The 26,049-nt window shown below is 37.6% G+C and overlaps 1 protein-coding gene across 3 annotated transcripts; it reads right to left on the reverse strand.

Annotated features, from left to right (window-relative positions):
* Positions 1-2,617: 2,617 nt before the first annotated feature.
* Positions 2,618-25,791, reverse strand: CDC37L1 (cell division cycle 37 like 1, HSP90 cochaperone). Of its 3 annotated transcripts, none has more exons than XM_058168304.1 (7): positions 25,583-25,791; positions 16,585-16,854; positions 15,064-15,154; positions 14,663-14,778; positions 12,574-12,696; positions 7,632-7,790; positions 2,618-6,418 (listed from the first exon to the last, which is right to left on the reverse strand). In XM_058168304.1, the coding sequence occupies exons 1-7, from the start codon at positions 25,655-25,657 to the stop codon at positions 6,332-6,334; spliced, it is 921 nt and encodes a 306-aa protein (XP_058024287.1). In that variant the 5' UTR covers positions 25,658-25,791; the 3' UTR covers positions 2,618-6,331. The 3 variants fall into 3 exon arrangements, with proteins under 3 accessions (XP_058024287.1, XP_058024288.1, XP_058024286.1); XM_058168305.1 differs by having other exon boundaries at positions 2,618-2,937; positions 16,573-16,854; XM_058168303.1 differs by having other exon boundaries at positions 16,573-16,854; positions 25,583-25,789.
* Positions 25,792-26,049: the final 258 nt, after the last annotated feature.

A 26,049-nucleotide genomic window follows, 5' to 3' on the forward strand; every position in this document is an offset into this window, starting at 1 on the left:
AAGCTCTAATATTCATAAGTACTCAATCTTGCTAGAATTGAAGTAAATCAGTTGTTTCCCTTTCAAACCTCACATCCTTGAGACACAAAGATTGAACTTCCACGTTATCATTTGGGCAGGCAGGTACGGTTAAACTGTGTAGCATATTATACTGATACCTCGCCTGTGTTGTGGGATGACCTCATCAATGGATTCATGCAGATTCTAAAAAGGAGTAGAGGCACTTTAAGCCCGGTGGAACAATGCACAGCATGGGAAAAGGGCCTGACTGTTCCCCACCACTCCTCACTGAGTAGAACTGGCTCCAGAGGAAGAAAGAGAATCAGCACTTATATTTTGAATCTGCAATTGAACTCAGAATTGCAGCCAATGGGTAATAATAAAAAACAAAGTACAGACCCCGCCCCCCCATTTGACACTCTTAAAAATGATCCAAAGCTAGTCTCTTAATAGACCTATTTTCCTCATATTAGAGGAAATATTTCTGAATATTTGCAACTTGCCCTTCCATTGTACTTTGGGATACAAGACAAAGTTGAGCTTCTTGTCTTTTGTTTTAGCAAAACACATCAGGCTGGAAGAAATTGAGCTAACATGGGTACACCAAGTTTCAGCTATATCCGAATTACCACATAGAAAAAGAATTTCTAAGCCATTATCAGTTATGTATCGGCCTGTTGCGAAGGGTACCTTGAATCCTTTTGTTCTCTGATCTAACAAAGATGTGAATGCAAGAAGGCGGCAGTAAACTGGGAAGAAATGGGGTTTTCCGTTTTGGAGTTTGGGCATGGGGTGAGGCAAGAGTTAAGGGTATACAGAAAACTAGAGCCTAGTAAGGGAGGTTAGATGAAGTGGCGACAACAGAGAAGATGCAGTCAGAATGATTTCTTTCCTTCCTCCACCATTTTTCTTCACCCTTTCTAAGTTGCTTGCCCCATGTTTCTGAAAGGACAAGTTTACGGCAATATTTTCCCACATAACCACCAGGCCAGGACTGGGCAAGTGAAAAGCCAAGTTTATACCTCAAGCCATCTTTTGTCACACTTTCTGAAAATTGGTGGCAGTTTGATGAAAACTGTAGATAGGAAACATGAACAAACAAACAACATAGAACATTAACATAGAATAGGTTTAACCTGGTTTAAAGAAAATGAAAATCCTCAAACTTTAGAAAGTCAAACGAAAAAAATCCGGAAGATCCCATGGTTTTCCTTCCCCCAACAATCAGCCGGGCCTTTGGCACTCAGTCACCCATTGCCTATCAGTATAACGGACATATAGATCACCTGATTTTTATTTAATGAGTAGGGGGCTGGACTAGAAGACTCCAGGATCCCTTCCAGTTTGTTGTGACCCAGGTTCCTGGACCCGGACTCCTAGACTCGGATGATTCAGAAAGTGAGGGAGAAGACCTGGCAAGCCCTGCTTCTCTTGAGCCCTTTCCCTCCCTGGCACCCATTCAAAGGGAGGAGGAGGGGCCGGCAAAGCCTGATTCCCTGGAGCCTTCTTCTGATTTGGCAACGCCCCAAGAACAGTTTTGGAGTGATGCAAGACTGTGCAGGCGTGACCGGCGCGCGCAGCAGAGGAAGCGTTGGGACAAAGCCAAGTCATAATTGTCATGCAGTGACATCTGCAGAGACTATAAATAGGAGGCGGGACTTCCTGGTTTTTTGTCTTGGACAAAGTAATGAATTTGCGCGGGCAAACTGTATCAATGGAGGGAAGAATATATTTGTGAGTAATTCTGGCCTTATCTGTAATTTCCTTGTTATCTCCAGAAACTTGGCAGGCCCGTGGGTAGACGTGGCCAGGACATTTATATATATGTAAATAAATCAGAAAAGGAGGCCTCTGACTGACTCTTTGCTGGGAGTATTGGGGGAAGGGAAACAGAACACAGCTCTTATTGTATTCTAATTACAAATGGTAAGCTCAAAGTACAACTCCTTAGCAGTTGGGAAAGGTCACAAAGATTTAAGGTAGGTTACAAGATCAAAACAACATGGGCCAGCCAGCCCATGTTGGCAGATATCAGTTAATGTGAAAAAGAAAGCAATGCATTCCCATGCCAACTGCCCTTTCATGAGATGGTTCTACACCATACATTCCTGAACAGAAATGCGCTTCCTTTATTAAAATCATGATTCTGGATAAAGTCTCAAGTCATGATTAAATCAAACACATTACAGCAAAAGTACAGTTATTTTATTAATTGAAACTTATATTTTAATTCCAAACTTCATATGGGGCAATCTTAAATGTACAATATATTTCACACCATGAAGCAAAATTTGCCACGTTGCCCTCTTCTTAAGGCTTTGGAAAAGTGCTCTGCAGCAGTAGAGAGAGGCAGATGTATGGATTTCAACACCCAGAATTCTCAGCAAGGGCCAGGATGGCTGGGTAATCACAAGAGTTGGCCTGCACACCTGGTAGTTTCCAAGATTTGGAGTCACTGCTTTAGAATCTAATGAAGTTACAAGGCAAATTGGCTAGAACTCGGATAAATCAGCAGTTCTCACTTTTCCCCTCAACCAAGTGCTTGAAATATACGGGGTGGCTATGAATCACTGAAAATGGTTTATTCTACAAATCAAAAGGACAAACATAACTCATATTTTAACAAATGTAATCTTGCCTTTAATGAATACACCTTTTTAATAAGCAAAGGACTATGGTGCCAGTATAATTGTTGTCAGTTTTAGCTTTGATCAGTGTCACTGTTCATATTCCTTCTGTATTTGACTTTGAAAACAGCAAAAAAATCAAAATCCCATCCCACACAGGTAAAAAGCCTTGCTTAAAACAGCCTCTGCTACGCTAAATGCCAGTCAAATGGAGGGAAAAATTCAGAATACAGGCCTGACGTCATCTGTCTCAGAACAGAACAAAGTTGCTCAGAGGCTTTAGTTTCAGAATCTTTGGATTATACAACAACTGTAAAAAAAAATTAGTGAAATGATCAACAAAACAAACATGATTGTGAATAAACAGATGTTAGGATGAGAGACAGAATGGAAAAAAATCACAGGCAAAACAATTGTCAGATAAAACACAATTCTTAACTTGTATCAGTTTAATTCTTTCTTTAGCTACGCCCAGAACAATCCAAAGATGAGTATTATTTCCCAACCCATTTTGCAAGCCAGCTAACTAGCAATTTTTAGTGCCCAGATTTTGTACTTGTTATTTTTTGCCTTTAAAAATTGAAATGTCTACACTCCTTGTCTTAATCACATTGCTAGAAAAATAGGTACAAAGCCACACTAGACAGCCATTGCTATTTTTCTATACTATGTGGATGGCCGAATGTTTACATAAAATGGAGCAAACTTCTCTTCTGCCAGATTACTCTCTTGCTTTAAGAATTTATTTCCAACTCAGTTACCATCTTAGAAATAAGCTGAGTTCAGAACATTCTTTCCAATAACAGAGTATTAACTACATAAAGTTGGATACTGCTTTCTCATGTACACTTTAATATTCTTGTGGCTCCCTTGTTTTTATAAATTTTGCCACTGATTCTGCAACATTAGGGTGGTTTTAAATACAGGTAGCTACAGTCATTTCACAAACTTGTTGCTGATTTACTGTGTTGGGATTGGTCTGAAATTCTAAACAATGCAACTCAACCTATCCACAAGAAACCAGATGGAGAATTCTTTTCTATTGCTTGCATTAAAACTGTAAAATAAAATTTAAATGTAACTATCTCAGCCCACTTGCATCTAAATTTGAATTCCATTGGAAAATTTCAGGAGACTGCTTTTGCCAATCTTGCAACACACTATATTTGCTATAGTTGATTTAAATAGAACCCCACCACTCCCATGCTCCAATGAAGTGAGATTTATTTTTGGAAAGAAATACTGATTAGTTTTGCTTCACCCCTCCTAATTTTGTTCTACTTGAATTTTACAAATGCCATTTTTTTTTGTTTTTCTGCTTAAATCATTAGGGGCTTTTTTCCTGCTTGCTCCAAATGACTATGCCAACAGATTAATTTTCCCAAGAGCAGACCTAATGGAAAAGAAATCCAGTTTTTATTCCCAACCATATTTTTCTATTCTCACAGAGCTGAAAACACGACCATGCAAAAGTACCTAGAAATACAGAAAGAGGCCACAAATTTGAAAAGTATAAAAAGTGATCTCTAAGAAAGTATATTACAATGTTACAATGTTAGCAACCATTTAAAATGTTAGCAACCGTATTGGCTGAACTAAAAAGAAGCGATGCTTCCATACAATTCTCCACTTCTCAAGACTTATTTCCTCCATTCCATTATTCTGTAAGCATAATCAACCATTATTTCTCACTCAGTTACAAATCAGAATCACACATAATTGTCTCAACCCAAAAGATCTGATTAAATTGCAATATATAATGTCTGCATAAATTAGGGTCTTAACTGGAATTTTCAGAATTGGTTTCTTGCAAATAAGATTCTCTATGTTACACAGTTAGTATCATCAAGGCCCATCTGATCTTTTGTCATCCGAACCAACTTGTTAAATCCAGACTTCATCATAATTAAACTAACCAAGACCCAAGACCCAGATCACTGGTGGCTTGTTAGCCAATTCTAACATGGATGTTCCCTTGCTACATTTAAAAAAAAGTATCCATGATACCAGGGAGTTGCTAGTGCATAAAATTATCTTCTCAATCAACCACTGAATATTAATTTTAAAATCAGTGTCTCATTTTGCCCTTTCTTTCTGGATTAGATTTTCAGAAATGTGAAATAACTAATCATGATTTACTCTTATGAATACCTCACTATTTGAAGCTATTCTGGGGAACATTCAGAATGATAGATCAGCCTCTACACTTATGACATTTAAAGAAGGAAGCACCCCCAAGTCATAGTACTAAGTGAGACCTAGAGAGATTATGGCTTGCTTTAATCAGAAAACAAACATGAAATTGCATTCAATACAAAAAAGTCAAGACCCAAAGGAACTTTGTCAATTCTTGGAAGATTGTGTGAATGAGTTGAAACTTGGTTATTTTTATTCAGTAGTTCCCACTGTCAAATTCCATTTAAAGGAGAGAAATTTAGGAGGCTAAAGAAAGCAACAAAGCCCTGGTCAATCACATGTCACTCTTACCTTGCATGTCAATACTGCTTCTTAGGGACTTTATCATAGGCAAGTATGTTTTTGGATAGAATCTATAAATCCTTCCTTACTCTAGAACTATGATGCTTCAAGACTACTCATTGAATGCAATTATGTACTGACAGCATTTACAAAGTTGTATTTTAACATACTGCTACATCAAGAGTGATTAATTCAGAAGCAGATGGATAGAATAGTAGAAAAATGTTTCTCATTATTTTGGGCTTTGTAAACGATTTATAATAAAAGGTTTACACAGTCTGATCTAGATGACAACATTTCAGTACCAAGTCTGTACATAAGTAATTTCATGGCTATTTGGGTTGTTTGGTTTTAAAATAGTCACTGATTATTTCTTTTGAGACATTCAAATGTCTCAAAATGTTTACCAAATAAAAGATTATTTATTAGAAGAATAATATTAAAAGAATATTAGATCTGAAGGGGGGGAATCAGAATTTGGCACTGATGAAACACTCAGCAGGGGCTGATGTTTGTCATATTGTTCTTATTTCCAAGATTAAGAAAAGTTAAACTTTCTATGATATATGCAGATCTATCTCCAGAATACTGGTTATAATTCCACTATGGCCACTTACACATCAAGATATGTAAGAATCAAAATAAAATACAGAAGGCTCTCATTCAGAAACAGTAAAAACATCCCTGTAGTATAAATGGCTAGTGCTTTTGTGTGAGCCATCCATAGATGCAACACCAGTAGCAATCATAGATTTATTGCTTTTTGTGATAAAATCAGATTTGAATGCCTAGGATGCAAGCAACAGAACACATTACAATGATCTTTAGTATCCACAGCAACTCTTGGGTAGTATCTAATAAGATTAAAGCAGATTCCTGAAGGAATCAATTGTAAACATTGCAACTGTGCAGATTTCTCATACTTTGATTTCTAAAATTAAAAGGCAAGATTTTAGCAATAGCAGAAAACGTAGTTTCACATTCAGCAACTTACAAGAACATCCCTTTCTTAGAAGTAAGAAACATAGGAAGAAAGATAGCAGCACATTTGTTTTTCAAAGAAAATGATGTGTGTTTCTGCGTTACTCTCTCTCCAAAAGCTCAAAACAAAACAATTCACCCCCCTCCATTCAAAATAAAGTGCAGCACCCATAAAAAGAAGTCTTAAGAAAATTGCCGTATTCTTCTCTTGGAAAGAAGTGTACTTGGCTTCAGTCTTAAGAGTACTATACTGTATCCATCATTTTAGCTTCTTCCTCCTCTCTGTGTACCACTAAACCTTGCAAACTGCAGCCTTGAAGCGATTCTGCGTTCTGCAACGAAGAACACACACAGGTCAGAAATCAATTTCTGAAAAACATTTAATTTAAATCTATGCTTTGTGTTGCTGCAGATTTGTATTTTCTTACACCATGGGTGGGACACGTGGCCACTTCACTCAAGATTCATTGTCATCACATCTCAAACTATACTGGATTAAGGGTAGATAAACTAATTTCCACAAGGAATGGAACCCTTCTGAGATTATGCTAACCAAATTCCTGCCTGTGATTTCCCACCAAAAGCCAACAGGCAATGAATGAAAATAACACTTAATGCTTCTGAATAGTTCTACCCATGTCTTCAATATTATAGTCCATCACAAAAAAAACTGGAAAAGGAGGAATAAGTAAAAATCTCAGAAAGAGAGGGCTATCACAGCATCATTCTCCTGCTGCCTTTAGTACTTCATAAGGGAAATTATATTCAAAAGTTGGCCTGTGTCGTTGACTTCGTGAATCAAGTATGAATTTCCTTCATGTATTACTTCATGTATTACTTCATGTATTACTAAGCAAGTAACTACTCTTTTAAAGTAGTTACTTTTAAAAACTACTCTTTTAAAAAATAATACAATTATTTTATTTTAGCACAGGAACTGGTTACTTAACAGGAACTGACACTCCAAGGAACTGACACTCCAAGAAACTATGTCAGGGAATGCAGAGTCCAAGCAGAGATTACAATGGCGTGCAGTAGACATATATTATGTGAGGAATTCCTCTGCCAGCTGTTCTGGAAATAATCCTGTTCAATACATACACATTAGTGAAGATGGCAGCTGGAGAGCTATAACTTAAATGAATCATCCAATGAACTAAACTGTGAAAAAATGCCCAGTTCACTCTAACGGTCAGAATGATTGGCTTCTTGCTATAATAGGCAACTTTGTAGTAGCCAGAAGCCACACCTAAAAAATAGTGGAAAATACTGCAACAGGGAGACCAGAGGTAGAGAGACAATAGACACCAAGGCAGGATATTTTTGTAATAAATAAATAAATAAATGTAAACATTAGCTTTTGTTCTTTTCATTCAACCTACTTGGTGAAATGATATATATTAATTACTTAACCTTCAAATGAGCCTTAGGTTTCTACCATGGGCTGTGAGAAGGAATGTAGGGAAGTAATACAAAGAAGACGATGGACAGTAAAGATTTTTTTTCTTGATACTCCAATAATAAATACAATTAAACAAAAGCTACCTGAGGTGCAAGTCCACCTATACAATTCAGATCATTGTGAAATAAAGGATTCTGAACAGGCATAGCTTGACAATTCTGGGATTGGGAACAAATCCTCACTCTTGATTTGAATGCTTCCAGTTCATTTTTAAAAGCTTCCGAATAGCCTTCATCCCCTGTCTGTCAAACAAACACAAAAGCAATTAGATAACCCTGCAATTTAATTTTCAATATTTTGTGCTAAAAAATAAGACATTCTAGCCAAGCAGACTAGAGTTAATCATGAAATCTATATCATTCATATAAGATTTTCACATTTTTTAATTTTGTTTTTGTTCTATGTAGGTTTTTTTTTTAGTTTGGCTAATCATAGTGGAGGATTAATCAGTGACAGGTGTTCAAATCCTGATGAAAGTTATTCAAACAATGTAGTTTATAACACAAGCATTCATTCTTCTTCCCCTCCACATCATTTATACCACAGTGCCCATAATTTTCATCAACATAGCCATTCTGGAGGATGTAAGAATGGGATAAATTGCCGCATGAAGAAAAACACCATATAATGACTCCTTTCTTTCTCAATCTTAGAATATACCATTAGACTTGCAAACTACGTAAAAACTTTGTTATACCAAATTTGATATAGAAATATTTTAAAATACTGAACTGTGCTCAGCTGTAATAGATACAATTAACCTCTCTCAATATTTCTTTTAACTTTTCTCTTTAAGGTGTAATTGTATATTGCAAGTGAAACCACTTGTCTAAAATGGTATAGGGTTTCTTGCTTCAGCAGGGCTGGACTAGAAGACCTCCAAGGTCCATTCCAACTCTGTTATTCTGTTATTCCTCTGCCCCTTAAGGAGGTGCCTGCAAAATGGGTTGAGGGGCCACCTCCACCTGATTACATTTGCCTGTCCCATCAGGTCTGGCAGAAAAACCTTTTCATAATCTTTTAAGTGTAAGGCCATCAGTAGATAACTATTTTAGCTATCAGTTTCCTACATTCAGCCCCAAAAGAGACTAAACTAAAAGTATATACTTAGAATGGCAGACTATACCCTAGAGCTATCTAAAGTCTTCTGGCAATTTACTCATATGCACTGAATTAAAAATGAGCTAATCTACAATTATAAAATTACCACTAATTTAAATAAGTGCTAGTAATTACATTTTAAACTTCCTGAAGTCTCAGAAGACATGTTACAGATTTATTCAGCCATTTTAAAGTTATGTCTCCAACGAATATTCTTAGTGGGGAATACATCCAATCTGACCATCCATAAATAGTAAAAGCGCTGCTTACAAAACAAATTTTCCCCCTCCTTATAATCTTTTCAACAGGATGTATGGACACTCACATTTTTGCCATTGTATGATTCATATGTGAATAGCATTCATATTTTCATACATAATTTAGGAAATAATCTTGCATTCACTTAGTCTGTTAAACACAAAACAGTATAAAAATGGGTCCCTATAAAGATGAAGAATCTTTAGAATAGTTTTGGATTGTGCTTGGGGAAGTGAAAAGAGATAAGGAGATACGGAGAATTTAAAGTCCATTTACGTATATAAATTTACTTGTGCGTCATTATGTAGAATCCATCATTCATATTAATGAATTTGCATTACAATGCCCTTTAAAACAGCTTACTCTCAACAGGTATTTGTTGAAAATTGTTACCACACTCACTGATCAAACAATACAACAAAAACCTATGGGATAACAATGTCCATGATTTGGTGAGAATGGTTTTTTTTTTTGTCTTAAAAAGTTTTATTTTGACATTCTTATCCAATAACATATCCAATAACATATTTAATGTACCCTCATATACAATTAATCGGATCTGCCTGGTCACCACCCCCTTCCTTTTCCTTTTACTCTCCTTCTTTACCTTCTTCTACTTTCCATAACCATCCTCCCCCTCTCTTATCTACATCCTCTCCTCTTTCCTCCCTATTCCTTTCTTCTCCCTCTTCCCTCTTCCTTCCTTCCTTTCCTCCTCCTCCTCTTCTCTTTCCTCCTTCTCTCTTCTACTCCTTCTTTCCTTCATTCTAAAGTAGTAACCAGGCAGGTCCGATCTTACATTAATTATACATCTTCAATCATCTTTGTACATTAACTATCAATCCATTTTCTACCCTCCCCTCCCTTCCCTTCCTCCCCACCCCCAGGACTTCCGAGAACCGAGTACAGGGTATAAAACTAACAACAAAATTAAAATCTAGCACAAATCATAATCCATAGTCGTTCCTTAAAACCTCCACTCCCCTTCCAAAGACAAAGAAGATACTTTTCTTCCACTCCATTATATATCAGACCATTCCACTCCTAGAATTCTCCAAAGTTTCCAATTGAGTTAGTGTTTATTCTTGAATAAAGTACGTAGTTTTTAATATCCAACCTTCATCAATCAATATCAAAACAACGTTCCATCTTCCAATATTCACCAAGGTTTCTTCTAAAATGTCTTTCTTACCTTAGCAATCTCTCAAAAATAGTTCATATTTCCAACTTAGTTTCTTTAATTTTTCTGTCCAACCTTCAGGGTAAGCCATAGTCCATCTTTTCACATCTTTAACATTTATATATACAACAAATAATATTACAAATATCCAAAGTGTCAATTGTAATAATTAAAATCTTCACTTTACCTTACTTATGTCAAATAACATTGTTAAAATTACACCTATAACATCCAAAATATATCTATTATAACAATTACATTCTAATTAACATTACATCCATCTCTTAAATATAATATTTAATCCAAGTCCCTAAATTTCACTATCTATCCTCCAAAATTAAACAATATTCCATCTTCCTATTCCTTTATACCTTTAATATATCATATAGTACCCCTAAAACTACACATTCATATCCACAATAAATCATTTACAAACATTAACCATAATCATATTTAATAAAATTAAACATTCTCCTCCTTCTTCTATCTTACACATTTTCAACCATCTATTCACCATTCAACTTAACATCTGTTAACAAAGAATTCCCAATCTTTAATACATTAGTATAAAAATCTCGTGCTTTACAAATTGTATTGAGAAAATACTTTTCTTCCTTTATAATTCAGTGTTAAACCTGCTGGAACCTCCCATCTAAAATATATCTGATGTTTCTTAAGCTCATCCACCAGAAAGGCAAATTCTTTTCTCTTTCTTAACATTTTAGGAGGAATTTCCTTCATCATTATTATATCTTGTCCTAATATTTGAAATTTATTTTTATAAAATGCTTGCAAAATTCCATACCTAATCCTCTTATTTGTAAAATAAATAACCACATCTCTCGGTAAACACTTCTGCCTTGCCCACCAGGAATTAACACGATAAATTTTTTCAATATTAACTTCAAAATCTTCTGGTTCCATTCCTCTATCTGGGCAAAGGCCTGAATAAAAATCTCTTTCAAATTTTCCTCTTTAAATTCTCTTAAACCCCTTACCCTTATAGCATATTCCATTAATTTATATTGTAATATAACCCTTTCTTCCTCTGCCTTATCAGCCTTAACCTGAATATCATCTATTTTATTTTCTAAATTCAAATTAATTTGAACTTCATCTATTTTCCTTTGCAAATCTAAATTAATTTGGTTAAATTCATTCAGTCTTTCTTCTGTCTGTGTACTAGATAACAATAATGGAGTAATTGATTCCTTTAATTTTTTCATCTCCTTACTCTGCTCTTCCACCAAATCTTTAAAATGCAGTATTTCTTTCTCCATTTCATTAAATTTTGATCTATTTCTGAAAGATGAGCCCATAAGCTCCTGTAAAAATTCCTTAGACTGTCTTTAATATCTTCTTTCAATTTCCGCATCTGAAGTGAAGATATTTCCAATAATTTAGAAGTGGTTAAATCTCTTTGCTTAAAAGCCATTTTTAAACTAAGTAATATCAAGAAGAAGAAGAAAAAAAAGGGGGGGAATAAAAAGAAAAAACCCAATAAATTTTTCTTCTTAAACACTGTAAAAAAAAAATAATAAAAAGAAATAGATTTTTTTAAAAAGAATTCCATTTAGAAAAAAAAATCTTGTTATTTTCTTCTTAGAGGTTCCACACCAGCAATTGTAATCAGCATTTCCTTAGCTTTCACTTTCAAAAAACAAAACGCCATCTTTCTTCATCTCCACTCTTCAAATAACTTCTCTGTCAGGGAGTTAAAATCATCTTACAAACAAATGCCAGCCCTCCTGCTTTCGATTCTTCCGTGTTGACAATTTATCAGTAATCCTCTTCAGTCACGGAGATGGACGCCATGCTTTGCTCTGCTTTTGCAGAGGCGTTCTGGACTCTGGAGCTTTTTTTGAACTATCGAAGGAGTGTTCCCATCAAACCACCAGAAATCATTCTGGGGCTTTTCTTGGGGGCTCAAACTTCAGTTCAAATGCTCATCTCCCCCTCTTTGCCCGAGGGCAGAGATTTACGAGCTGTTGACAGAAGATTAGCACTGTCTAAACAGCTCTCACAGAATCACAAAGAACGGGGGGACTGAAATCGCCGCCATTAACACAGCGGAGCCAAACCGGAAGCCGGTGAGAATGGTTTTTAATGGAAGATGATGGATAAAAACATAAGGTCCAACGGAAGAGGCATGATTTGGATTTAATCTATAAAGAAATAATACCTAGGAAGTGCTTTCTGTGGCTGCCATCACGCTTACTTATATGATTATGTTTTAAATTGATTTTTATTTTATCTTATTAGCTATCCAGAGTTACTGTTTTTAAGATGGGTGGCCATTGACTGAAATAATGACAATGAAAACAGTAATAGCAATAATCCCACCAAATTATTCTCTTGGCAAAGCACTTTAGCATCTAACAACCAAGGAGAAAGTCTGGTTAGGCTTCAAAGTGGATTCCTAAAAACTTTTTAAAATGGCCTCCCTCCCCCTCCCTCCATGTTGAACAGAAAGCACCCCTCCTCACCTTAGCTCTTTGGAAAAATAGGCGAAAACATCCTCGGGGATCCACATTACAGCTCTTGGCCATTTCTATAATGAACTGCATCACTACAGCTTGATGAGCTACTTGTTCCATTAGAGCTCCTTTCTATAAAAAAACAATTCAAACAATCTGTAAGAAACAATCAGCATACAAGTAGTCCTCAAACTTATGTCTACATTGGTGCCAGAACATCTGTGATTCAATAAATGGTCATTCAATGGGCCATGCCTGATGTTATGACCTTTTTTTTACTACCATTGTTAAACAAGTCAATGTGGTCATTAAATGAAGCCTTTAAGTTTCCCCTATTGACTTTGCTTGGCAGAAGATCTCAAATGATGATTATGTGAATCTGAGATAATGCAACCATTGTAAACACATGCTGGTCATCAAGCCTCTAATTCTGATTATGTGACTGACTGCTGGGATGCTGAAATGGCTGTGTAAGGACCAATTGTCATATTTTTCAGCAGCTTTATAACTTCAGTCACTAAGTAAATATGTACATTGAGGACTACTTGTACCACATTTGCAAGCTAGTAAAGCAACAATTCAAGAAGCCCATATTAAGTGGATCAAACTAAGTTATGCTCTAGAAAGCACTCCCCTTGATAATCAAAATATATTAGTTAACTGCCAAGAAAGTGTGATGTGAAATACAGGATTCCTGTTGTAATTCGTCCTCCCTCCTCTCCTCAGCTGGGCCCCTCCCGTCTCCAAACAGGCCTGTTATCAGACTCCGAGTCTGATAATGAAGATGAACGGCCTGTCATGCCACATGCCCGGAGAAGATTCCAGGAGTGAACAAACAAGCCCGATAACCCTCACTCCTACGGCGTGTGTTCCTTTGGCTCAGCCGTCAGAGCAAGAAGGCAGCCAGATGCTGGAATTACTCGGCCCTACTCCCTCTGACCCCTCCCTTTCCCAGAAGCTGCCAGCAGATCTAGAGTGGGAGGACCCTCGCTTCCGGAGAGCTGAGAGGCGACGCCAGCAGAAGGAGGGGTGGGGCAGGCCTGGATAAATGCTGAGTCATGGAGCCACACCGCACAGCCTATATAAAGGACCTGCTTGGCATTCCAACCTTGAGTCAAGCAAAGTCTTATCGAGTTTGCTGATACCGGACCCTATCACTGAAGTCACAACTTGGATTCCTGCCTGCCCTGATAAACCTCGAAGGGACTTGGCAAGCTGCAGAGGCTTCGTTGCCAAGTTTGCCACGGACTTCCTTGACTCGTTCATCAGAGTGGGGGGTGGGACACGACAATTCCTATAATTCTTAGAATTATAAGAATTCAATAGTTTTTAGTTTTACAAATAGTACTTGAAGATGTCCATACAATATTAGCTCACAGTATGTTTATAGAAAGACATGCTATAACTACACAGATCCATATGTAAATGTAATACTATAGATAAATCAATATTTCCAAATAACTTGCTGTACAGAAGTAGCTCAGTCTGATTCTGAAAATACATTAGACAATAGAATTATTATGACTGCAGTCATTAGTTTGCAGTTCAGAATAAAAAAATGTTCAAGGCTGATGCTTAATAAAAAGGGCCATTCAAAGCGTTTGGCTGAATGTTGTAACAATGGCCAATTATTAATGTAAACCAAACACTACCTTTCAAAATGTACAAATCTGTGGTTAAAAATCAATCTAGCAATGTTACAGAGTAAATGATTTTGAGATTTCAGTTTAAAAATTAATTGCATTATCCATCCAGAAACTAATTATTTATATAGAGATTATGTACAGTTGATGTGAGCTATTACTAAATAAATGACTTCAGAATTTGACTTTTATATAATTACTGGTTTTATGAAGATTTAGTCAACAAGTAAGAAATCATCTTAAACATGTGATAAACCATTGCAGAATATCTAATTCTCCGTGCTAAAATGAAATACAATTTTCCACTATGTTAGGAAGTTAAAATATTTAAGTCCAGAAGAAAATATGACACTGAAATTAGTAAATTTTCCAAATATGGACAACCTCAATGCAATTCAGGGTAAATAGAAAAACATCTTTGATCCAATTACAACATTGAAACACTGAAATTATACCTGTTCTGCTTCTAGATGAAAACACCATAAAAGGAGATATTTTGCTGTTTCTTCACAGACAAGATATGGGTGATCAGAGAGAAATCTCTGACTATCAAACCATCTGCTCAACATTCCTGAAAAACAATGAGATGCAACAAATAGTCTCCCTAAAACTGAAAAAATACTTGGTTATAACTGAGTCCCATTTATGCTAGACAGGAATAAATTAGGCATTTTGGTACTACCACCCATCCCATAGCAATGAGAAATTAATATTTTGTTTAGTTCAGTTACTCAGAAACAGTGTATCTCAAGGAGCCTACTATGGATTTTAGGCAAAATATTTCACTTGTTAAACTAGAAATAACATTATTACTGTACATGTAGGTCATGAAATGATTCATAAGGAAAAAACTTACCAAAATGTCTTATTTTCTCCTCATGTTTTTGCATGAATGATTTAGATGCATCTTCCTCGGTTTCTTTCCGGTTCTTCTGATTAATAAAACTCTGGCAAACAAAATATGCAATATACTAAAACGTCACATCTGACAGTTGTTAATTAATCATTGCTTACCGTATTTTTCAGAGTATAAGACGCACCTTTTTACCCCCAAAAAGAGGGTGAAAATCTGGGTGCGTCCTATACTCTGAATGTAGTCCCACCCACCCACTGGCCCCCACCTTTTGGACATTTTCGGGTAGTTCCAGGCAGCCGAGATCTGGGTCGGGCCACAGCCTGAGGAACAAACCTCTTTGGGACAGTTGGGGGGGTGGGGGGAATCTGCCCGGCAGCTTTGGTGAACAAGGCGGGCCCCACGGTTTGCAGCTGGTCACCCCTCTGGCTGCCAAGCGGGCAATTCAGGCCGCACAATGGTTGCAATGACTTCACTCCCCAGCAATGTGAGGAGCCACTGCTGCCGCCACCGCCTAAGCCCTCTACACGGCCAGGAGCCAATCCAAGCGGGAGCCCCTAAAGTGAAACATGCCTCCTTTCCAGCCACCACTGCCCATTGGCCCGATTCCCCAATGCAATTCTCAGAGCCGTGTTTCAGGTGGCGGCCAGTTCCCCTGCAATGTGCAGTGCTTAGATCTGGCCTACGGGACCACTATGGAAACAACAAAGGACCAGCCCACAGTGCCTCTGCCAGTGAAAACAGAGCTCGGGAGGGTGGCATGCAGCCCTCCTGAGCTCCGTTTTCACTGGCAGAGGGTTTCAGGAGGCTGTTGCAACCAAAAACAGAGCTCGGGAGCCCGTTTTCGCTGGCAGAGTGCTCAGGCCACTACAGGCCCATGAGTGATGTTGAGCTGGCCACGGCCCCCCTGCCCCCGAGGTCAAACACAACCCTGATGTGACCCTCAATGAAATCAAGTTTGACACCCCTGAGTTAGACCAACTGCACAATACTGCTGTCAATAGTATCAAAGCAGGAAGTGGAGAAAAATGGAATTTTGGTTTCAAAGGATTCATATATCTTGCTGATTTGGAATCAAGCTTTTCCCTCTAGAATATATTCTTCCTACTCTTTTTTTTTTTTTTTTTTTTTTGCAGAGTTGAAGAGAAGATCCAGTAAATCTTCTGGCTACTAGGAAGGCATTCTAGTTTTGCAATAAAGCATTATTAAAGAATCCAACTGTGGAAGCAAGCCTAAATTTAAATACTTTCGATTGCTAATGCCAACAGAAATAAGCCATGTTAACCACTGTAATTCATATATTCCTCTCATGTATCGTAATGTTTTGCTTCAGACCTCAAATTAGCATAGTAGTGCTCTACTATTACCATACTTATAGGATTCAGAAGAAACAAACTTTAGCGACCCAATTCTATGAAGACTTTAGGGATACCTGAAGTTGTTACTTCAGAAACTCAGAAACAAAGAAAACCTGAATACGTATTTTTTTATACAATCTGGATCATTCTATACCTTGTTAAATACCTCTTTGCTAACAAAATCCATATTCCATAAATTCTGTCTCTCTTTCTGTCTTAATACTTCCTCCTTCCGCCGCCATTCTTCTTCTCTCCATCTCAATTCATCAATTTCTGTCTGTGCTTTGGCATGTTCTTGGTCCAGCGATTCTGAATTGTGTAATGCTAAGCTTCCAAGTTTTTGCTGGGCTTCTGCTAAATTCCATTTGCATTCCACAGAACTCTTTACAAATTCTTTTTGCTGTTGGCAAGCCAGTTCGATTCCATCATTATAGGTCTGCAAATTAACGTCTCCATTATTATTTGGAAATAGGACAGGCAAAATTACATGAAACTTGGGGATAAATGAACCAATTTTTAAGATTTCTTAAGAAATTGCATATGAAACAGTTACATGGTATGAATGAGTGAGATGGATGTGCTTCAATTGATCCTGCCTCTGGCCATTCTGTGTGTGTGTGTATGTTTGTGTGTGTCAGAGGGGGGGAGGAATATACACACTGACACTATGATCAGATTTTATTACTTCAGTAGTGAATCTGAATGTCTCACTAAATGTACTTATTTACAATGCACATATGCTAATAACGGTACCATGTTACATTTTATCACATAATTAATGTCAATATAATAAATACTTTTGAACTTGTAGAATGATAGTCAGCAAAGGTTAAAATTTACTTCGTTTCCTTAAATCATTTGGCAAACTGAACTTATTCCACACAGGTTATCTTTGTTGAGAGGAAGGAATTATAACAATGTTCATTAAAAATATATAATCAAGGACTTCATACTCCATCTCATTTTAATACATATACTTGAACTATTTCTAAGTACAAGACAGCTAAAGACATAAAAATTAGTTCCTAGACATGAGTGAAAAAAGCTTAAATTGTCCTTAGGCTGTGTTAATAATAGTATTTTTCCCCTTATTCCAAAGATATCGGTACAATCTATAGAATTTGTTGGGCGTTAGCATTACTTTGAACGGAAATCAGATTACTTCAATGACTTGAAACAGAGACAATAGAGGCACAGAGATTGCCAATGGAGACAGCATATTTCACATCAATATAATTTTCCACCAATTCAAGAGAGACGGACTAACACTTAAAAGCAGCAGTAGGAAAGACCCTTGAATCACAATTGTGGCTTACTGTACTTACAACAAAGTTCAACAGGACTACCTTCTAATTGTGAAAATTAGATTACAGCCCTTAGAAGCAAATTTTCACTTATCTGAGCATAGCTCCAGCACAAATAAATACAGGTAGTTCTCAATTTACAACAATTCATTTAGTGACTGTTCAAAGTTACAATGGCACTGAAAAAAGTGACTTATGACCATTTTTCATACTTGCAACTGCTGCAGTGTTCCCATAATCACATAATCAAAATTCAGGGGACTTCCGCTGGCAACGCAGGCTTCGCGGACGTTCCTTTGGGATCGTCTGCCCTGGGTTTCGTCAAACCGTCCCTGACAGCGTAAATGGGCTGTCAAACGGTTTGGAATTCTCTCCCCCGGTTGAAGGGGGAGGGAAGAGGGGTCAGGTTTTGGGTAGAGCTCCCCGGGATCCCCTGGAATTTAACCAGGGGATCGAAGGGTGAGAGCTCCCCTTTAGCCTGACGAAACTCCGTGCCCAGGGTGCTTCTGTTTATACAGAACGAGAAGCCGCGACCATCTCTGTGTCAAGATTTATTCCTAAAAGAGAATTCAACACAGACAGAACAGAGCAGGAGGACTAGCAAGAATTTGCAAGTAATAAATCTTAACTTCAGTTCTTAAATAGCTTTCCTTTGAATTAACTTTCAACTTGAGTGGATCTAAAATGGCGTTTGCAATATACAAAGGAAAGCGAAACTATAAAGAAGAGCATAACAAGCTATTTTTTTTAAAATGGAATGAACAAGAACTGTTAATGATTTTTTCTCCTTTTACCTTTTCTTTATCACAATGTTTAAGAAGAAAAGTTTATTGATTTTTTTTAGATTTTACAGTTTATGAATGGCTCTTAAGCAAACAGAACTAACTATTAAAATCTTGCAAACTTCTTCATTTCAAATATGGAATTTTTTCCTTTATTTTTTTTTTAATAGAGAATTTGCAAGTAATAAATCTTAACTTCAGTTCTTAAATAGCTTTCCTTTGAACTAACTTTCAACTTGAGTGGATCTAAAATGGCGTTTGCAATATACAAAGGAAAGCGAAATTATAAAGAAGAAGAGCATAACAAGCTATTTTTTAAAATGGAATGAACAAGAATTGTTAATGATTTTTTTCTCCTTTTACCTTTTTCTTTATTACAATGTTTAAGAAGAAAAGTTTATTGGAATTTTTTTTTCTCTTTTTGGTAGATTTTACAGTTTAGGAATGATTCTTAAGCAAACAGAGCTAATTATTAAAATCTTGCAAACTTCTTCATTTCAAGTATGGATTTTTTTTTTTTATTATTATTATTACTTTTTGTTTTGTTTTTTAATAGGAACTTTTGGAGGCTTATCTTTTCTTAATAAGTTTTTAAACAAGAGATTTTTACACCAATATATTAAAGACTGGAAAGTCTTTATTGCTAGATGTTAAGTTGATTGATGAGCAGATGGTGGAAAAAGTGTAAGAAAATGTGTAAGGAAATGTGTAAGATAGAAGACAAGGGGAAGGAGAATGCTTAAGATGTGATTTTGATGGTACTTTCTTTTTTTAACATATATATATAGGGTTTAATTTTTACAACTGACTTATTTTGGGTATATCATTATTTGATATATGTGAGGTATAAAGGAATGGGAAGATGGAATATTGTTTAACCCTTGGAGGATAGAAAAATTTATGGATGTAATGTTGGTATCTGGCTAAATAGAATCTAATTGTTATAATTGATATATTTTGGATATAAGTTATAATCTTAATAATGTTATTTGATAGATGTAAGGTAAATTGAAGAAATATTAATATTTGCAATGTTATTTGATTTATGTAAGTGATATTTTTGGAGATTGAAAATGTGTAAGGAAATGTGTAAGATAGAAGACAAGGGGAAGGAGAATGCTTAAGATGTGATTTTGATGGTATTTATTTTTTTTTAATATATATATAGGGTTTAATTTTTACAACTGACTTATTTTGGGTATATCATTATTTGATATATGTGAGGTATAAAGGAATGGGAAGATGGAATATTGTTTAACCCTTGGAGGATAGAAAAATTTATGGATGTAATGTTGGTATCTGGTTAAATAGAATTTAATTGTTATAATTGATATATTTTGGATATAAGTTATAATCTTAATAATGTTATTTGATAGATGTAAGGTAAATTGAAGGAATATTAATATTTGCAATGTTATTTGATTTATGTAAGTGATATTTTGGAGATTGAAAATGTAAGGAAATGTAAGATAGAAGACAAGGGAAGGAGAATGCTTAAGATGTGATTTTGATGGTATTTTTTTTTCTTTAATATATATATATAGGGTCTAATTTTTATAACTGACATATTTTAGGTATATCACTATTTGATATATGTGAGGTATAAAGGAATGGGAAGATGGAATATTGTTTAACCCTTGGAGGATAGAAAAATTTATGGATGTAATGTTGGTATCTGGTTAAATAGAATTTGTTATAATTGATATATTTTGGATATAAGTTATAATTTTAATAATGTTATTTGATAGATGTAAGGTAAATTGAAGAAATATTAATATTTGCAATGTTATTTGATTTATGTAAGTGATATTTTGGAGATTGAAAATGTGTAAGGAAATGTAAGATAGAAGACAAGGGGAAGGAGAATGCTTAAGATGTGATTTTGATGGTATATATATTTTTTAATATATATATATAGGGTTTAATTTTATAACTGACATATTTTAGGTATATCACTATTTGATATATGTGAGGTATAAAGGAATGGGAAGATGGAATATTGTTTAACCCTTGGAGGATAGAAAAATTTATGGATGTAATGTTGGTATCTGGTTAAATAGAATTTGTTATAATTGATATATTTTGGTTATAAGTTATAATTTTAATAATGTTATCTGACAGATGTATGAAATATTAATATTAGCAATGATATTTGATTTATGTAAGTGATATTAAAGATATGAGAAGATAGAATATTGTTTACTTTTGGAGATTGGATAAAAATTTAAGAATTTAAGCTGGAAATATGAATTATATTTGGGATACTGTTTAAGGAAGAAAGGTATATTATAGAAGAATTTCTGATGAATACTGGAAGATGGAATATCGTTTTGGTCTTGATCGATGAAGATTGGAGATATATTTGGTCTTAATTGATGAAGATATTTTATTGATGAACTGGAAATACTAATTTAATTGGAAGATTCTGAAGATTTTAGGAGTGGAATGGACTGATATATAATGGACTGGAAGAAGAATGTACTTTTCTGTTTTTGGAAGGGGAGTTAAGGTCTTAGAGAGAGGAGTGACTATGGATTTGACTTATGTTGTATTTTAATTTATGATTGTTAATTTTATACCCTGTACTCTGTTCTGGGAAGTCTCGGGGGGTGGGAGGGGGGAAGGGGAGAGGGGGAGATGAAGGAACAATGTAAAGGAATGATTGAAGATATGTAATTAAGAAATAGAAATAATTTGAAATGAAAGCGGGCTGCTCAGCTGCCATTTCAGAAGGAATGAAGAGGAGAGGAGGAGTGAAGGAAGAAAGTAGGTAGGGAAGAGAGAGGTAGAAAAGGGGGAAAGGAGAGGAAGAAGAAAGGGGAAAGAGAGAGGGTTAGAAAGGGTGGAAGAGAAGAGTAGGGAAAGAGGAGAGGATGTAGAAAAGTGAAGGAGAGGAAGGATGAAGAAAGTAGAAGAAAGTAGAGAAGGGAGGAGGAAAGGTTTGTTAAGGAAGGAAGTGGTAGCTGGGCAGGTCCGAATAAGTAACAAATGAAAATTTAATGACTAATGTTGAATAAGAGACTGTATATTGAATAGGTTGTTGGAAAATGAAAATAAAACTTTAAAAAAAAAAAAAAAATTCAGATGCTTGGCAACTAATTCATACTTATGACGGTTGCGATATCCTGGGATCATGTGATCTGTGTTTGTGACCTTCTGACAAGCAAAGTCAATGGGGAAGCCAGATTCACTTAATAACCCTGTAACTTAAGTACAGTGATACAGTAAACAACTGTGGCAAGAAATATCATAAAATGGGGCAAAATTCAGTTAACAAATGTCTCACTTAGCAACAATTTTTGGGCTCAATTATCATAAACTGAGGACTACCCGTATAAGGATAGTTTGCATGATACTTACTAAATGTAGCCCTCACTGCCTGCATGAGTGGAGTATGCAAACAGGAATAGAATTGGATGACATGGTTCTTTTTAGGTGCATTTATTTCAATAGATTATAGGAAAATTAATACAGATGTTTATATATTAGCCATACACAACATATAGAGAGTTTTCTGTGAGCGGTGGATGCCTCACGAAATTAAGTTAATCTTAATCCCTCAAAAAAAAGAGGGTTTTTTTCATTAAACCAAGTCCATTAAGGACAATAGGTCAATACTGAAATGCCTGAGATTATGAGGGAGGGACAGAGGGAGGAAAGGAAGGCGGGAGGGAGGAGAGAAGGAAGAAGGGAGGAAGGGAGGAAAAAAAGGAAGGAGAGAAGGAGGAAGGAGAAAGAAGGGAGGGAAGGAGAGGAGGCAGGGAAGGAGGGAGGAGGAGGAGGGAGGGAGGAGGGAAAGAAGGAAGGAGGGAGGGAAGAAGGAAGGAGAAGGAAGGAGAGAAGGCAGGAGAGGAGAGAAGGAAGGAGGAAGAAAGGAGAGGAGGGAGGGAGAGAGGAGAAAGAGAGGAAGGAGGGAAGGAGAGGAGGGAGGGAGGAGACAGGGAGAAAGGAGGGAAGAAGGCGTCAGGAGAGAAGGAAGGAGAGGAAGGAGGAGGAGGAGAGGAGGAGGAGGAAGGAGGGAAGAAGGAAGGAGAGAAAGGAGGAGGAAGGAAGGAGAGAAGACAGGAGAGAGAAGAGAAGGCAGGAGGGAAGGAGGAAGGAGAAAAGAAGGAAGGAGGAAGAAGAGAAGGAAGAAAGGAGAGAAGGAGGAAGAAAGGTTTGTTAAGGAAGGAAGTGGTAACTGGGCAGGTCCGAATAAGTAACAAATGAAAGTTAATGACTAATATTGAATAAGAGACTGTATATTGAATAGGTTGTTGGAAAATGAAAATAAAACTTTAAAAAAAAAAAAAAAATTCAGATGCTTGGCAACTAATTCATACTTATGACGGTTGCGATATCCTGGGATCATGTGATCTGTGTTTGTGACCTTCTGACAAGCAAAGTCAATGGGGAAGCCAGATTCACTTAATAACCCTGTAACTTAAGTACAGTGATACAGTAAACAACTGTGGCAAGAAATATCATAAAATGGGGCAAAATTCAGTTAACAAATGTCTCACTTAGCAACAATTTTTGGGCTCAATTATCATAAACTGAGGACTACCCGTATAAGGATAGTTTGCATGATACTTACTAAATGTAGCCCTCACTGCCTGCATGAGTGGAGTATGCAAACAGGAATAGAATTGGATGACATGGTTCTTTTTAGGTGCATTTATTTCAATAGATTATAGGAAAATTAATACAGATGTTTATATATTAGCCATACACAACATATAGAGAGTTTTCTGTGAGCGGTGGATGCCTCACTAAATTAAGTTAATCTCAATCCCTCCAAAAAAAAAGGGTTTTTTTCATTAAACCAAGTCCATTAAGGACAATAGGTCAATACTGAAATGCCTGAGATTATGAGGGAGGGACAGAGGGAGGAAAGGAAGGCGGGAGGGAGGAGAGAAGGAAGAAGGGAGGAAGGGAGGAAAAAAAGGAAGGAGAGAAGGAGGAAGGAGAAAGAAGGGAGGGAAGGAGAGGAGGCAGGGAAGGAGGGAGGAGGAGGAGGAGGAGGAGGAGGAAGGAGGGAGGGAAGAAGGAAGGAGAAGGAAGGAGAGAAGGAGGAGGAAGGAGAAGGAAGGAGGAAGAAAGGAGAGGAGGGAGGAGAGGAGAAAGAGAGGAAGGAGGAAGGAGAGGAGGGAGGAGGAGACAGGGAGAAAGGAGGGAAGAAGGCGTCAGGAGAGAAGGAAGAAGAGAAAGCAGGGAGGGAGGAAGGAGAGGAGGGAGGAGAGAAGGAGGAGGAAGGAAGGAGGAGGAGAGAAGGAGGAGGAAGGAAGGAGAGAAGACAGGAGAGAGAAGAGAAGGCAGGAGGGAAGGAGGAAGGAGAAAGAAGGAAGGAGGAAGAAGAGAAGGAAGAAAGGAGAGAAGGAGGAGGAAGGAGAAAGAAAGGAAGGATGGAGAGAAGGAAGGAGAGAAGGAGGGAGGGAGGAGGAAGGAGAAGGAAGGAGAAGGAAGGAGAGAAGGAAGAAAGGAGAGAAGGAAGAAAGGAGAGGAAGAAGAGAAGGAAGGAGGAAGGAGGAAGGAGGAAGAAGAAAGGGGAAAGAGAGAGGGTTAGAAAGGGTGGAAGAGAAGAGTAGGGAAAGAGGAGAGGATGTAGAAAAGTGAAGGAGAGGAAGGATGAAGAAAGTAGAAGAAAGTAGAGAAGGGAGGAGGAAAGGTTTGTTAAGGAAGGAAGTGGTAGCTGGGCAGGTCCGAATAAGTAACAAATGAAAATTTAATGACTAATGTTGAATAAGAGACTGTATATTGAATAAGTTGTTGGAAAATGAAAATAAAACTTTAAAAAAAAAAAAAAAATTCAGATGCTTGGCAACTAATTCATACTTATGACGGTTGCGATGTCCTGGGATCATGTGATCTGTGTTTGTGACCTTCTGACAAGCAAAGTCAATGGGGAAGCCAGATAGTAACCCTGTTACTAACTTAAGTACAGTGATACAGTAAACAACTGTGGCAAGAAATATCATAAAATGGGGCAAAATTCAGTTAACAAATGTCTCACTTAGCAACAATTTTTGGGCTCAATTATCATAAACTGAGGACTACCCGTATAAGGATAGTTTGCATGATACTTACTAAATGTAGCCCTCACTGCCTGCATGAGTGGAGTATGCAAACAGGAATAGAATTGGATGACATGGTTCTTTTTAGGTGCATTTATTTCAATAGATTATAGGAAAATTAATACAGATGTTTATATATTAGCCATACACAACATATAGAGAGTTTTCTGTGAGCGGTGGATGCCTCACTAAATTAAGTTAATCTTAATCCCTCAAAAAAGAGGTTTTTCATTAAACCAAGTCCATTAAGGACAATAGGTCAATACTGAAATGCCTGAGATTATGAGGGAGGGACAGAGGAGGAAGAAGGAAGGAGGGAGGGAGGAGAGAAGGAGAGAAGGAGGAAGGAGGAAGAAGGAAGGAGAGAAGGAGGAAGGAGAAAAGAAGGAAGGAGGGAAGGAGAGGAGGGAGGAAGGAGGGAGGAGGAGGAGGAGGAGGAGGAAGGAGGGAGGAAGGAAGGAGAGAAGGGAGGAGGAGGAAGGAAGGAGAGAAGGCAGGAGAGGAGAGAAGGAAGGAGGAAGAAAGGAGAGGAGGGAGGGAGAGAGGAGAAAGAGAGGAAGGAGGGAAAGGAGAGGAGGGAGGGAGGAGACAGGGAGAAAGGAGGGAAAGAAGGCGTCAGGAGAGAAGGAAGAAGAGAAAGCAGGGAGGGAGGAGAGGTGAGGAGGGAGGAAGGAGGGAAAGAAGGAAGGAGAGAAAGGAGGGAGGAAGGAAGGAGAGAAGACAGGAGAGAGAAGAGAAGGCAGGAGGGAAGGAGGAAGGAGAAAAAGAAGGAAGGAGGAAGAAGAGAAGGAAGAAAGGAGAGAAGGGAGGGAGGAAGGGAGAAAGAAAGGAAGGATGGAGAGAAGGAGAGAGAAAGGAGGGAGGGAGGGAGGAAGGAAAGAGGGAGAGGGTTTAAAGGAAAGAAGGTTGGGGGGAGTAGTCAGAGCAGAATGCGCAGGATGAGGGAGATTCATGTTCCACCTGCAGACAAAGTCTTTTGAGGGGCCGTGAAAGAAGCGGCGTCGCTACGCAGAAAGTGAGCGTACCTGTGCATTTGGGTGAGAAAGGTCTTCAACCCGACCCGAAGGTGCCTCACGAGAACGCGGAGGCCAAAGCTCCATTCTCTCGCCGAAGCCCACCCAAAGGAGAGGACCTCCCCTTCTTCCTCCTCCTCCTCCTTCTGGCTTGAGCCGCTACCCGAAACCGTTGCGGACCCCACCGGAAGCGAGAGTGCAAGTCATTTCCGGCAACAACGAAGCGTCCCCTATTTATGATTTCACCGCGCTGCCTCCCTCCTCTGCCTGACTCGATCGTGACGGCCTCGGCATTGACGGGCGGGGAGGACGTTGCTAGGAGACCGGGGAAGCGCGCTACCACGGCGCGCGCTTGACCAATTTGTGAATTGTGCGCGGCTGCGGCGGATCCGCTGGCAGTCATTTGCCGGCGCAAACTAAGTTTTATCTCGCTTAAAATATAACAGCTATACAAGCGATCCCGCACGCCAGTGTTTCTA

Source organism: Ahaetulla prasina, chromosome 2 (genome assembly GCF_028640845.1).
Source record: "Ahaetulla prasina isolate Xishuangbanna chromosome 2, ASM2864084v1, whole genome shotgun sequence".
Taxonomy (NCBI): domain Eukaryota; kingdom Metazoa; phylum Chordata; class Lepidosauria; order Squamata; family Colubridae; genus Ahaetulla; species Ahaetulla prasina.